The sequence below is a fragment of the Balaenoptera ricei genome, chromosome 6, assembly GCF_028023285.1.
Source record: "Balaenoptera ricei isolate mBalRic1 chromosome 6, mBalRic1.hap2, whole genome shotgun sequence".
Lineage (NCBI taxonomy): Eukaryota > Metazoa > Chordata > Mammalia > Artiodactyla > Balaenopteridae > Balaenoptera > Balaenoptera ricei.
In genome coordinates this window covers 111,032,135-111,047,396 of record NC_082644.1, presented here as the reverse complement: position 1 = coordinate 111,047,396, position 15,262 = coordinate 111,032,135, and the positions used below count along the sequence as shown (strand labels likewise).

The window sequence follows — 15,262 nt, the reverse complement described above, 5'->3', positions numbered from 1 at the left end:
AAAAAGAGAGAATCAGACCAAATGATCTCTAAGGTCTTTTACAGCTCAAATGTCCCTCCCTATCTCCTTTGTGGATGATCTGACTTTCAAAAATTTAATGTTTCTATTCTAATTACCTGACGGATACTGTTAATTTTTATAGGTATTTTCATATATCTTGCTTTTCCAACTAGACAGTATATATTTGCTCCATGAAAACCAAGATGAGTTGCTTCCCCAAACTAACAAAGTAGTAAGGCCACCCTTTGAATACTAAATCAGAAAACAATGTTTCATGGTAGAAGTGATACATACATAAAACCACCAAAAAGAGAAAGAATGAGTTCGCAAGCTTGTAAGACTGTTAAAACTTGCAAGGAATTTTACTAAAAGATAAGTAACAAAAGAAGTTAATTTAAAGAAATAATATGTCAATTAGAAGGTAGGTTGGTCAGTACTGGAAGCACAGATGATTTCAACTTTTATTAGGATCCTAATGACCAGGTTTTCTGATTTCAGAGATGGAACATCAGGCTCAGTCTTATACCAGTAAATTTTCACATTACAGAACCATATTCTGAGATTCCATCCTCACCAAGCAACATTTTGAATATGGTTTGGCTTCCCATGAAGATCTACCAATAGAGAAAGACTGCTCCCTATTGCCAGCACTGATTTCTTATTTTAAACTAATAAAGTGACATTATGATTTTATATACTGGCATAATGAACCCACCCAAGAAACAGACCCATGGTGTGCCAACTGTCCCACCAGTAGGCCTTGGAAAATTCCTCCTGATAAAGTCACTCTGTGAAGCTTTTTGAAACACAGATCACAGAATTTTTCCATATGAAACATCTGAAAACTATAAAGTTCCATAAGAAAGGAATCATGTGATCCTTCTTTAAATCCCTGAGGCCAGCTAGCTATACTACCTGGCATCTAGTAGAGCTTGCTACGTAAGCGCTTCTTGATTGCTTCTTAAACTTTTCCAAAAAGCCAGTTATTGAATAATACAATTTTTCATACCCTATAGCAGTATCATAAGCACTTCACTCTGAATACATGACCAACAGTGTGTTAAGAAAAGAAAGGAAGGGAAGATAGAGCTAGAAAAGTGGTAAAGACTGAAAGAAAAAGCAAAACCAAAGAATTAGAACAATTTCTTTCCACCAAGCTATCCTATTCTATTGCTCCTCTTTCGTAGTGACTGATTTTTACAGCCTATCTTATCTGGATCTAGAGCCAAGATCTTACCCATGCTGTGAGAAATTGGCAGTTTGACAGCACTGCCTGAAGTTCCCTGGGCCGAGGCTACACAGTTTCCAGGAGTAAAGTTACCTAGCATATAAAGCACACACATTCCCACAGTAGTCTCTTGGTACTAAAAAGAGATATTTATTATATAGAGTCTAGAATGGCCTTGATCAAATGAAAAACTGCTTATGGGCTTTGGACTACCCTTTGAACATCACTGGTCTATAATGACTAGAAGTAATAATAGTGACTAGAAGTAATAATTAGAAAGGCTCATTCATTAACTCCGTAAAACTTACTAAAACTTCTGCTCTAAAAAAAAAAAAACAAAAAAAAAAACTTCCACTCTAAGCCAGGTCCTATGTTAGATTTGGGGGATAAAGGTATGAAGAGACATTGTCCCTGCCTTTAGAGACTTTGGAAACAAGTAAAGAGCGTAAATGTAACAGTTCTATGTTGAATTTAAAGTTACTGTTATTTTGGGATTGCTAAGTAGCATGGAATAGTCACCTAGCGTTGACTTCAAAGATCTTACAGGGGGAGCACCACATCATTATATGCAACTTCCTTAGATGTAAAACTATGGCAGATACAAATAACAGTAATCATTTTTATTTTCAAAGCACTTTACATATTACAAAGTTCTCTTACATCCGTTATCTAATTCAATCCTCAAAGTAACCCTGTGAAGGATGAAAGGATTATTATAAATAGAAGAAATTAAGTGCTTAGAGAAGCGACTAGCCCTTACAAAACGAGTTAATTAGTAACAGAAACCTAGATTCGCAGTTCAAAGTTCATTTTACATATCATGATTCCCTTATCATCCAAATTTTGAAGAAAAGTCAAGTGACTCATCTACAGCCATAAGAAATGTCTAGAATATTCCTTGGGTCTGCAAAATACGTTAATAATATGTACATTTAATATAAAATATTTAGTAACCTGAAATAGAGAAATTATGCAAAAATCAACATAAATAATGACTTATGAAGACTTTAAAAAAATTTCATCGTTCCATGATTCTCCCCCATCCTTAAACTTCCCCAAATTTCCTCATATAGCAATAAATTCTGGTTTGCCAATAATTTATTTCACAAATCTTTTATGATACAAAAACACAAAGTCAGTAAAATTCCTACAAAGCCATCAAAGGCAGATGTTTTAATCAAACCTGCAAAGCTGAGGAAACTCCCAGAAATCACTCTACCGTCTGGGAACTTGTAACCCTGCTGCTTCATTTTCAAGTTCAAAGAGGTGAACAGTAAATGCATTTAATAGTACAAAAATTCAAGTTTTCCCAATCCTTAAAATACTGAGACCATTATTCAAGTAAAAAGGAAAAGCCATTATAAAAGGCTCAAAAACATATTTATCCAGCAATAAACCTTAAAGAAAACCCTTTCCAAAATGGAATTTAGGGTTAAAGCCAACAGGTCCATGAAAAATTCAAATATCGATTCTGGTGAAAGATAATTCTTTCATTGAAGCGGAGCACTTGTCCTTTTGTAATTGCTTTTCCGCTCTAAGAGGAAAAAAACACACCTTCACTGAAATCATTGTATAAAAACACAACTAATTACAAATATAACAATTAGTATAGCCTTATTTTTAAATTTACTATGAAATAATTTCAACACAGTCACCAAAAGCTTATGCTTCCTCTGATATCAGTCATATACTATACAAAGTTAAATGGGCTGTCTTGCCAAAGCCTAAGGTAACTGACTCTAAAAATATACTTTTTCTCATTCTGAACTAGTCAGATTGGTATTTAAATAAAACGTCATTAAATGTTGCACTAAATATGCAAGGATGAAAAGGTTACTTAAATACAAACTCTCCAAATGCATCACATAGAAACTGTCCCCAGCCACAGAAGATTGTATGATTGCATTCAGACACAACCCTTCTCCCCAGCACACACACACCACAAGAAAACAAAAAATTTTAAAGCAGTACAGACAATGAAATGTGAGAATAGAATTGATACCTGGAAGAAACGTTAGAGTTTATAAAGTCCAATGACTACAAGACAAACTGGAAAGACATCTGATATTAAGTATCAGCTGGGGAGGAATACTTTATTTTTCTTTAAAGTTACTACATCTACTTAGTTTCTACTTTAGTTTTAGGCTGAGAGGTTCTAATGTGAAAAAAAAAAACAATAAAAAAAACCCTCTGACATCTAAATTTGGTACTAGGGCAAAAATATAAAAATCTATTAACAAAAGCTCTTATTAAAAGAGTTGTTGCCTTCCAGTCATTTAAAGCTCAGCTTGATTAGCCATTTCCAGAAAATTAAACAGAGATTTCCTCATTTCCATAATATTCCCACAAAATCTTTTCCAAAAACTTTTCTGTTTTCTCTAAAATGGAACCCTACTGTAAGAAAAAATTAAAAGGGCTCAGTACCCCCCCACACAAAAAATCTACTAACATCAGTATTCTATAAAAATTAATCTTTATGAGTCCCATATCTGAACTAAAAATTGACAAGCAAACGGTGCAAATCTGAACAGGTTACATTCTCTGATATATATGAAAAAAGGGAATTTTGTTTTCTTAGATCTGTGCCACTTAAGTAAAGGGCAATTGTATACAGCCTTTTTTCAGAATCTAACAGAAAAGGTTTTCTACTTCAAATGGCAACTTAACAAAGCCACTGCTAACATAACTTGCAATTCCAATATGAGTTCTAAATTTTGAAACAACTTAGAATCAAATTTTCTAATACTAAATATAAAGAGCAAGCAAGCTTCTGGGAAGAACTCAGAATCTGAAGCTTAAATGTTTATATTCATACTTGTTCTCTTAAAATAAAAATGTTTAAGTAGAATACATTTGAGGTTAAAATCAAATCAGTCTCTAAAACCTAAAATCATAAGAATGCTATCTTTTATTTTAAAAGGGGGTAGGAGGTTTTCTAATATGATGATGGAAAACCAAAGCATATCTGCCTGTTTTATAAATATCTATGTCCTTCCTTGGACTCAAAAATCCACATTTCCCTTGGTTTTCTTCCATCTTCGATCTCACTGAACACCACTGTCACATGCAGATTACAACATCTAGCCAAAGGCAGAGATCATGTAAGTTCCCTGAAGACTTCCAAAACATTAAAACCAGTAGAAAAGCAGAGGAAATACTTTCATGCTTGGAGCTGCTGGGAAATCCTTCTCTCCTTTTAGAAAAATAAACCTCTCGCTCTAAACATAATTGCTTTTAGGAACAAAACATCACTATACATACAAATACACAGCACTCTCAATTAATAATTCTATAGATTTTGCTAGTACTTTGGCTTAAAAAAAAAAAAAAAGCCTATTTAGGAAACGGTATCCCAAGGATTTTTTTTTCCAGAAAGAGAATAGCAATAGAGAGAGAATCAGAATTTCTCCTTCTCTCATTCAAATATGGATTCCTTAACACTAACTGAAATAATGTTTTTAAAAAGAATTAGTTGCTACTTTATTAGATGATTCCATTTAACCCCAAAGAGCCCATCTCAATCAACCCCTCCTATTTTAAAAATGAACTAGCTAAATGTACATTGTATTTTCTGACTCAGTTGCCTAGGACACCTTTCTTCCTGATATTCTAGTATTTCAGAAAGTCTCTAGATAAAAAGAGCAGAGAAGACTAAAGACACATTTCAATGTATTTTCACCATTATAAAAATGGCAGCCATCAGCCTATCATTTAATTATTTTTCAGCTTATTTAAATGCATTTTGCTGTAAAAGAGAAATCTAACTCAATTCAAATATTCTCAATACACACATACACAAAGGCTTGGGCAAAAATACTACAACACAATCACTTTCAGTATACATATTTGTTTAGGTCTCAGTGAAGCATGGCATAAAATATAGCTTAGTTTTTCTATAAATTATATAATTTGACTGCACTTTTGCTTCATGGTTCAATGCAAAAATTTTATTATTTTTTTAAATTTATTTTTTAAGATTTTTTTTTTGATGTAGACCATTTTTTTTTAAGTCTTTATTGAATTTGTTACAATATTGCTTCTTTTTTATGTTTTTTGGTTTCTTGACAGCGAGACATGTGGGATCTTAGCTCCTCAACCAGGGACTGAACCCACACACCCCGCATTGGAAGGCGAAGTCTTAACCACTGAACCGCCAGGGAAGTCCCCCCAAATTTTAAATTAATGTTTAAGTTTTCACATTATTCACTGTATTGAGAATTCTCTCAAGAGAATAAGACATAAAACATTTGACTTTCTGAATGACAGTGTGGAAACCTACAGGGTAGTTACACTTTGACAGATGTAAAGAAAATTTTAAAACCCTGTTAATTCATCACTGTATTTTAATATTTCCTGTTAAAAGAAATCAATTGTACATGAAGCTCAAACAGCTGGAAAGAACCCAGAAAAGCAACAAGAAAATGGTGACTTTTAAAAATGCTGACGCTTTTCACACCCAGGTTCAGTCATGCCAGCTGGAGAGAGGTGTTAGATATGGCTTTATTCATTTTAAGTCTGAGAAATACAGTCATTTCCATGACATTATGGAAATTGGAACCAAGAGCAATTTATCTTCATGGTCCTGATTCTTCTCATTCGAAAGCATCAAAAAAAATCATTTCTGCAAACTTAAAAGGTATTTTGGTTGGATCATTTGTTTAACTATTGCTTAGAGTCAAACTATTTTGTCCCATATTTCCCAGTGAACTAAAAATACAAAAAGATAAAAAAGACACACACACACACACACACACACACACACAACACACAGTGACCCAATATCTGAACCACTTTAGACATGAAATCCATTAAGGGGGCCTTTGCTCCTAACTGTGTAAGGGTCCTTAGCTATCATCTGACTTGCACAAGAAGTACACATGGCCCCTGAGAGGCGCTTTAGTCCCCTTTGGAAGACACTGTTGGAAAGACTATAAATGACACAGTTGCAGAAACTATTACTAATAGCAAGCCAGGTGGTCAAGAAGGATGCGAAGCGGTTGCTGTGGCCAGTGGAGCTCTCCAGTAAGAAGTAGATGATGTATGGCAACCAGAGGATGTAAAATACACTAGTAATTCGGAACAGGACCATGGCATAGCGCTTATCAGGACAGGCCTGCACCTCCCCAGTCTCCCCACTCTGGCTGCTGAAGCGGGCTTGCCTTTCGCTGATTTCCTTTGTGTGCTGTTGGCAGATGCGGAAGATGTTGAAATAGGTGAAGCACACAATGAGGGCTGCTGGGGCATATAACATCATCACGATGAACAGGGTGAAGTAGGGGTCGGTGTGCCAGGACTCCGCACACCACTGAAACACATCTCCATGATATCCAGGTTTGCCCCAGTGGAAAAAGGAAGGCAGGAAGACCAGGGTGGAGTATAGCCAAATCAGGAAAATACACAGACGCAGTCTCCAGGGCGTAACCAGGGTATTATAGGTTAGAGGCTTAGTGATGGCAATATATCTATCGATGCTGATACAGGCCAGAGAGGCCATGGAGACACTCTTCAGAACTGATACTACAAAACCAAATACCTGGCAAGTCAAGGACTCCTCTACTGGAAGCGGGTAGTGGAGGAGTGATAAAGAAGGGACCAGGCAGCTTACCCCAACCAAGAGGTCAGCATATGCCATAGTCTGGATAAAATAACTTGTAGTATGGTGGTTCAACAAAGGTGCACAGTGAAATACAAAAATCACAATAATGTTGCCAGAAATAATCAACACAGTTAGAAAGACAATAATCAATACTTCCAAAAGGCAAAAATTGACAGTTTCCAAATAGCCAAATGCCAAGAGGCAAAAAGGGTGGCTGCTCTGATTACCATCCAAGGTAGAGTTCATCTTGAGCTCAGGAGTGATCTCTCACTTCATGCTGCCGCTTGGCTGCTGCCAACAGTTCAAAGGAGCAGCTGCTGTCATTGCGGTCAGCTCTGTGTGTCTGTAATAATGCCCGAGGAGCCTTAGTCCCCAAGCTCCCGATGCTGCTGCTCTGGTGCATTGCCTGCAGTGCAATTCCCCTTTAAATCCTTCTTGGAATAGGGAGAACCAGCAGCAGTTGTCTGGCCAGTCCGAGATGCGGCCATAGTACCAGGTTTACCATACACATAGCACCAGGGGAGTAAGGCAAACTCTGGGTACAATGTCTTCAGGCCAATGAGGGTAGGGGGTAGGGGCAGAAGGGAAGGGAGGAAGATTAGGACTTCAGCAGGAGTTGTAATGAGTCTCCTCTGAACAGCTGATAGAAGAAAAGGAAAGAGCGTTTTACATTTTGCATCCAATGCCCTAATCAAGAACCTGGCTAGCTCGAGCTGGTATCACCCCTCCCACTCTATCCCACCCCACCCGGTACAACTATTCATGGCTACCCTCAGTAGCACCCCACATAACTGGTCCTTACTCTACAGAGGAGGCGCAGCAACAGCAAGCTTTCATGATCAACATAAAACAAAATCAATCGCAAGTCAGATCAATCTAACCCCATTTCCTTTCATTTGAGCTTTTCGGGGGAGAAGAGGAATCTGCTTATAGAATTTAATTACCATGAATAAAATTAGCCAAGATAACTTATTTTCTTCATTGATTCCAATGTAATACTTTGCCTCTTAGAAAACATTTCAACAGCATTGATCTGTCTAGCTCAATTTCAGAGTATTACCTGTAATTCAGCATGCTGCGATCCAAACAAAAGCCACAGAACACCTTAACAGAAAGCCTTGCAAAGCAGGAATGTGCCTCAGCCCCGTTTACTGCAGAACTGAGACACAGAGGGAGGGGATAAAGGAGTAGGAGGGGAAATACGGAGAAGAGGGGCTTGGGAAAAGGAGGAGGCGGGGGAGGGGAAAGAAAGCGCCTGTGTGCGCACACACTCCGGCATCTTTAGCAGCTCATTAGAATTCATTGCCAGAGAGGTGCTCCCTGATTTCCAGACTGCACAGTGGGGGAATAACTTAAAATGCCTGCAGGGCAGTGTCTGAAGGCTGTTTCCTCGTCTGTCTGGAATCCCCCTCTTAGTAGATGGAGCAGAATTTAGACTGCTAGTAAGGAGAAGAGGTAGTAACCAGGACAGAGAGCAAGCCAGGAATTAGATTGAAACACACTGCCAGAGGGGTAATGGTGAGAGGAAATTCCTATTTTCTTGTAGCATTTCCCATAGAACAAAGAGCAATGTTAAAGAATGAAAGTGTGTTAACAGTGCATGACAACTGAGGAATCATAATTCAGCACAAGAAGTTCTAGCTAGAAGGCTACATATTTAGCATTAATTTTCTCTCATGATTCACTAAATATGGATCTATTTTAAGAAACGTGACCAAAATAACAAGCAAACTTAAAAATTAGGTTTTCAAGAGAAAAAATAAAGAAAATCCCATCTACTCTGAATATTGCAGAAATAGCACACACAAAGAGGAATTACATTGTTCCTGTATTCGACACTATCCTATGTTTTTGAGATGCCATTACTTGCTTCTAGTTTTCTGAGAAGTGGTACACAAATATACAAACAAAAGATGGACAAGAAAATGCACCCACTTCCACCCAGGTCTGAACATTGCAGGAAGTTTCATGGTACAAACTAGCTTTGTATCTTAGAATATACAATCTTGTTTGTGCCTACTTAACACAAGGCAAACTGGGATTTTATTGTGGCTCTTCAGGTGATGTCATAAGTGATGACAATTTTCAGCTAATTGGGAGTGTCAAATTATGACAATTTTTAGTTAATTAGAAATATGTATTTTTAGTATCTTTTCCTCCAGGTATCTTTGCTCTCTCAATTCATCCTTCTAAGTTTCACATAACTCAGTAGAGTAAAATAAAATAAACAAATGTTGACATTTGTAAACATTCCAGAAGGTCTGCACACCTGGATGGAGATATATGTTATGTGATCCAACTTTCATTTTTTATCTGTTTCACACACATGCTTTCTCATTGCAGGCAATGGTCACTCAATTACATTTTAAGATCTGAAGCACTGTGCTTATTACAGGAAGGCAAGGAACTCAAAAAACCTACTGAGCATAAGCTTGATAGCTGTAATTGACAGGTCTTATTGGAAAAGATGGCAAAGTGCGGCACAGCAAAAAGACCCATGGCACTGTACACCCATCTGGCTCAAATCCTTGCTTCCTTGCTCTAATATTACTTAGCCTCTCTTAGCCTCAGTTTCATCATCTGTAAAATGAGGATCACACTCCCTATTTCATGACGTTGGTGAGAAATAAAGCAGATAGTGTATACAAAAGGCTTACCAATACCTAGCACACAGCGGGTATATAACTTTACTTTCTTCTCATACAACCTCAAACAGCCTTCCTAAATAGTCTGTGTTTTCCCGCCAGTCCTATTGCATTGCTTGAGGCTGGGGCTCTTCTGAATCCTAAGGTGCCCTCTCTTACTGTGACTGCTCAGTTCTAAGGGCAATAACAACAGTTATTTCGATACTTTGCTGCCCTGCATTCCTCAAATACATTGAGGCTGTACATATGTAAGGCAAGAAAGAAAGATGATATGGCACTAATTATTCCCACTAGACAAATAATTTCTCTGCCTATGTCTCAAAACCTGACTTCACTCCTGAGTTCCCCTTTCCTTCTACAATTTGCCTGCTAGTCACACATCTTCTACCTGGATGTCCTATAGAGACTTCAACCACAGCGTGACCAAAATTAAATACATTTTTTCCCACCAAATAAGCCTCTTTTACTTTTTTTCTCACATTTTCCCAGGTACTCAGGTATGAACTCAGAAATCATCTTGACCACTCTCTCCCTTAATATACCATTCTTAGTTACCACATCTTATGAATCTATTTCTATAATGGCTCTCAAATTCATTTCCACCTTTTAGTTTTTAATACTTTAGGCTATCATTAAATATTGTCTGGACTTCTAGTCTTGTTCATTTTTCTAATCTATTCATTTCTGCCTTGTTAAAATATCGAATAGCACATGCTTCATTATGGTTATTATGAACTCCATTATTCAAGAAGACTCAATGGCTCCTATTGCCTTTCCAGTCTGATCTCACTATACCGAAACCCCCAAATACCTTGCCCTCCAGACAAACCAGGTTACTCACTATTCTATACATTTGACATAGACTTTATTTTTGGACTTCCATGTTTTGAGTGCTTAATAAATATTGAATTAAAAAAGAATGATTTCTGATTGTTATATTTCAATAAATGGAAAAACCATTCACCAAAGTCAAGAGTCCAGGCTTTTTTAACTACTTGTAAATTTGGGCATGTAACTTATTCTTATTCCATCTCAGGTTTCTCATGTATGAAACTAGACAGTTACACTGATAAAAACAGGTATTACATTAACTGATAATTTTAAAGAATTAAAAATGTTATAAAAATGCAACAAAAGCCACAAACTGTTACAATACCATTAGTACAATAGTAGTTCTTTCCATTTTGTTTCTATTTTAGTAAAACCACTCTAGGAGCTATAATCAAAATATTCATACTAGGAATTAAAAAAAAAAAAATCAGTCAAAAGTTAAATGTTTTGTTTTGGATTAAAGGAAACCATTTTCGGGGCTTCCCTGGTGGCGCAGTGGTTGAGAATCTGCCTGCCAATGCAGGGGACGCGGGTTCGAGCCCTGGTCTGGGAAGATCCCACATGCCGCGGAGCAACTCGGCCCGTGAGCCACAATTACTGAGCCTGCGCGTCTGGAGCCTGTGCTCGGCAATGAGAGGCCGCGATAGTGAGAGGCCCGCGCACCGCAATGAAGAGTGGCCCCCGCACCGCGATGAAGAGTGGCCCCCGCTTGCCACAACTAGAGAAAGCCCTCGCACAGAAACGAAGACCCAACAAAGCCATACATACATACATACATACATAAAAAGAATGTAAGCAGAGAAGAATAGCATTAAAAAAAAAAAAAATTAAAAAAAAAAAAAAAAAAAAAAAAAGGAAACCATTTTCTCCAGAGGAGACAAATTACTAATGACAAAGGGGAGCAATAAATCTATGTCCTCACAAAAATCTATACATACATTTCCCCTTTAAAATAATGCAGTCACATGATTTCTTTTTAAATAAAAGAGTATTTCTGTATATATGACTGGAAGAAAATACATTAAAAATCAATTCTACTTTTCACTGGATAGTGGGATTACAAGTGATTTTTAATTTTCTTCTTTATGGTTTTCTATGTTTTGTGAATTTGCTAATTTCTATGTGTATTTCTACAATCAGGTTAAAAAAAAAAAAGCCAAAGTAATATATAACATGTCCCTTTTGGTAAAGCTAACAAAAAACCTGGCCATATGATGCCCTCCCAGAGCCACACTGAATAGATGATGCCAGGTTAAGTCACCTACTTCATGGGGCTTAGCTCCACTTGTCCTCATGCCATCACTGCAACATTCCTTCAGATGGCCTTGGTACTCAATTTAATTCAAAACAGACACCGACAGTCCCAGTTAAAAATTTTTACAGAATGAGAATATAACTAGATGAACCATGTGAAATTGTTAATACTTAACCATTTCATTTCTGGTTAAATATTTTCTGATCTACAAAAATGGCAACTTCTATATGGCTCAACCTAACACTAAAAAATTAAAATAACCAAATCACAGAACTAAAAATGAAAAATGGCAGAAAGAGAAAGGAAACATCAAACGAAAAAGAGAAAAGATTGTTCAAATTACATTTATTCTTCTCCCAACCTCCTCAGCAGTTTATCTACTATAGATGGAAAAGGATCAATCTCAGTGCTTGAAATTCATAAGATTCACTTCTGGGCATTATCTATCACTTATTATTTAGTAAAAATGAGCTTTAAATTGTTAATTTATTTAATCAACATATTATTTTAGTTCAGCTGATGTGGGTGTATTTATATAGATGTCATTCCAAACCCAATTTAATTCCTCCCTCTCCCTCATCTTGCACATTCATTCAATCACCAAGTGCCAAGGATTCTACCTCTGAAATTTCTCTCAAGAAGTATCTCTTTCTCTATCCCTTCTGCCACTAAAACAAACCAAGTGACAACTATCTCTTGCATGAATTACTAACAGGTTTTGCTGCAATTTATCGTATTCCATTCTAACTCAATAATACAAATAATAACAATAACAAACCAAGTGACAATTATCTCTTGCCTGAATTACTAACAGGTTTTGCTGCAATTAATCTTACTCCATTCTAACTCAATGATAATATAAATAATAACAATAACTAAGCGGTTAATTTATACTTACCAGGGGCTATGAATTGTACTAAGTGTTTTCATGCATTATCTAAGTTATTCTAACAACTCTACAAATAAGATATTATTATTATCCCATTTTACACATAGGAAACAAAAAGTTTAATGCTAAATTGCCCAATGTCAATGGCCTGAATACAAAACTAGGATTTGAATCAAGACAATCTACCTTTAGATGGACACACTAAATCACTTTGCATACTGCCTCCCAAACCTGAATATATGATTTGCCTACTTAAAATGACTTCCTATTGCCTGAGATATTAAATATGCCTTATTTAAGCTTTCTAAGATCTGGCTCCTACCTGCCTTCTCTGGCTTTACCTACTTTCACACTCTGAAATTGCCAAGCTCTTTATCACCCTTGAGAACATGCTTTTCCCTTTGACTTTTAACACCACACATGCCATGCACACATGCCCCCCTATCCTACCACCACAATCCCCCTCCCTGGATAATTCTGAACAAGAGAACTTTTTGAACCCTTAGATGAGAAGTCCTTGTCATTTGCTGCACAACAATATGTATCTTCTTTTCTATAACCCTCATGCAACTTTATTCCAAATGGTTAGTTAATTGCCTATTTCCCTCATTAGACTGTAGATTCCTCCAAACCAGAGAACAGGTACATTTTATTCATGGGCATATCCATAAGACCTTAACACACGGCCGGCACAAAGCAGGCTTTCAAAGGTATTTCTGATTGACTAAACAACAAATACCTAATAAAACAACAGGCATTTGTTTTTGGATGGGAAGACCTTTCAAGTAAAATCCTAGTATGCTAACAGTTTAATTCACCCATAATTATTAGGTTGGTGCATGTGAAATTGCCTATTTGTAAATCAAACATTGTCAAATATCAGCAATTTTAATATGACCAAACCTAATTATGTTTTTATAGTCTTATAATTCGGAAAGAACTTGAAAACTGCCTGGACAGATATGACTTACAGAAACTCATCAGAGGGTACATGAATTTACAAAGATGGGATATAGGGACTTAAAAATTATTTTCACAAATAACAATTTAAAGGAATAGTATCTCAGTCCATTAGGAATGCTATAACAAAAATACCATAGACTGAATTGCCTATAAACAACAAATTTATTTCTCATAGCTCCGGAGACTGGGAAGTCCAAGATCAAGGTGTTGGCAATTCGGTGTCTGGTAAGAATCCACAGTCATCTTACACTGTGTCCTCACATGGCAGAAGGGGCAAGGGAGCTTTCTATGGTCTTTTTTTATAAGGATATTAAGCCCATTCATGAGGGCTCTACCCTCTTGAGAGGCCCCTTGAATCTTGAATCTCCTCTCAAAGGCCCCACCTCCAAACACCATCACATTGTTGGGGGTAGGGGTGGTGTTAGGGTTTCAACATATGAATTTTGGGGAGACAAGAACATTCAGTCTATAGCTGACCTACTATGGCAACTGCTATAGGGGAGCAGACAATAAAGTTCTAGAAGTCCACTGGCAATCTGTTTTCTTACAGAATCAGATAGCAAGAGTACTGAGTTGTGAAACAGTAGAATCACAGGCTATTTTGGGGGCAGGACTCAAACATTCCATTTCATTTTTCCAGAATGTTAAAGCTTAAAGGAAACTTAAAGGAAGCTCAACCATTTACTTCAGCAACCTCATTTCAGCAGAGAAAAGGAAATAGTCAGAACCTCATCTGAGTTCATGTAAGCCAGTGGCAGAGCTGAAACTAGTACCCAGACACTTCCTAACTTCTTGGCCAGTGCTCTTTTTGCTAACTTGATCCCCTTTTTGTTTAGTATCCACAGGAAGTTCTTATGATTAAATATTATTGAATCCTTGACTATTAACCAAATTGACCAGGAAGAGATTTTTAATTAAAACAAAACAATCTGCATAATAATGAAGTTATAATTAGATATTTAAATTATTTTTCCAGACTGGTAAAATGTGGCTGGGCCTCCAGGGCTTCCCTTGGACAATCAGAAATGTAAATATCAATTATCTGGCTCTGGATAAAAACTTGAAATTCATGGCAAAAGACTCTTACCACTGAGGTTTGCCACTAAAATCACTAGCGAAAACAATGCAAATAGGTTTCAGAAAACACAAGGCTGACTGGATGGAAGGAAAGAGAAACATCAGAACACGCTGCTATTTCATTATTCTTTTATTTATTAAAAGAATCTGTTAAGGAAGCCATTCTGATGTAAATTTTTGGTACTAAGCAAAATAAATAAACAGTCACTGATACAAAAGGTGAAAAATAACCAAAAGAAAAAGGATCAGAGGATGATTCTGGAAGCTGGAGACCAGAAAGCGCCCTCTTTTCCCTCCATTCTCAACTCCAATTTATTTGATTTACCAGACCCAAATAGCTATAGGTCTTACAGATGGGAGTAAGAGAGCCCGTAGGAGTCCCTGTGGATTACTTATTAGGGTTTCTTTCCCCTGTGCCTGACAAGTTCTAACTAGAGACTAGGATTGAGGAACCCTCTGTCAAAGACCAGAAAGAACATAAAACTAAAAATCCAGGAGTATTTGGTCTGCAGAAATTTATTCCATGAAGCCAAGGGTAGTTCAATATCAAGAAGTCTATCATAGGCTGATAACGTATCTACTCCATCAACAAGTTAAAGAAAATCATATTCACTATTAAGTGCTGAAAAAGTCCTTCATAAAATTTCAGCAGACATTCCTAATAAAAAAAATCAAAGCCTGAGATAGAATAAAATCACTTAAATAAAATAAAAAGTATTACCAAAAAAACCCCACAATTGAATAGCATGCTTTCCAGAAGTCTGAAAACCTAAGACCA

At 36.7% G+C, this 15,262-nt stretch overlaps 2 protein-coding genes across 10 annotated transcripts in view; both read right to left on the bottom strand.

Moving 5' to 3' along the window:
• Window positions 1-15,262, bottom strand: part of RABGAP1 (RAB GTPase activating protein 1) — a 158,943-nt gene that overhangs the window by 59,563 nt on the left and 84,118 nt on the right. The window lies entirely within an intron of this gene.
• Window positions 5,656-7,197, bottom strand: GPR21 (G protein-coupled receptor 21). Its single transcript, XM_059926564.1, has one exon. The coding sequence runs from the start codon at window positions 7,068-7,070 to the stop codon at window positions 6,021-6,023; it is 1,050 nt and encodes a 349-aa protein (XP_059782547.1). The 5' UTR covers window positions 7,071-7,197; the 3' UTR covers window positions 5,656-6,020.

Bases quoted from the DNA above. Each gene is read 5' to 3' on its own strand.
- GPR21 (XM_059926564.1), bottom strand. From the start codon at position 7,070: ATGAACTCTACCTTGGATGGTAATCAGAGCAGCCACCCTTTTTGCCTC.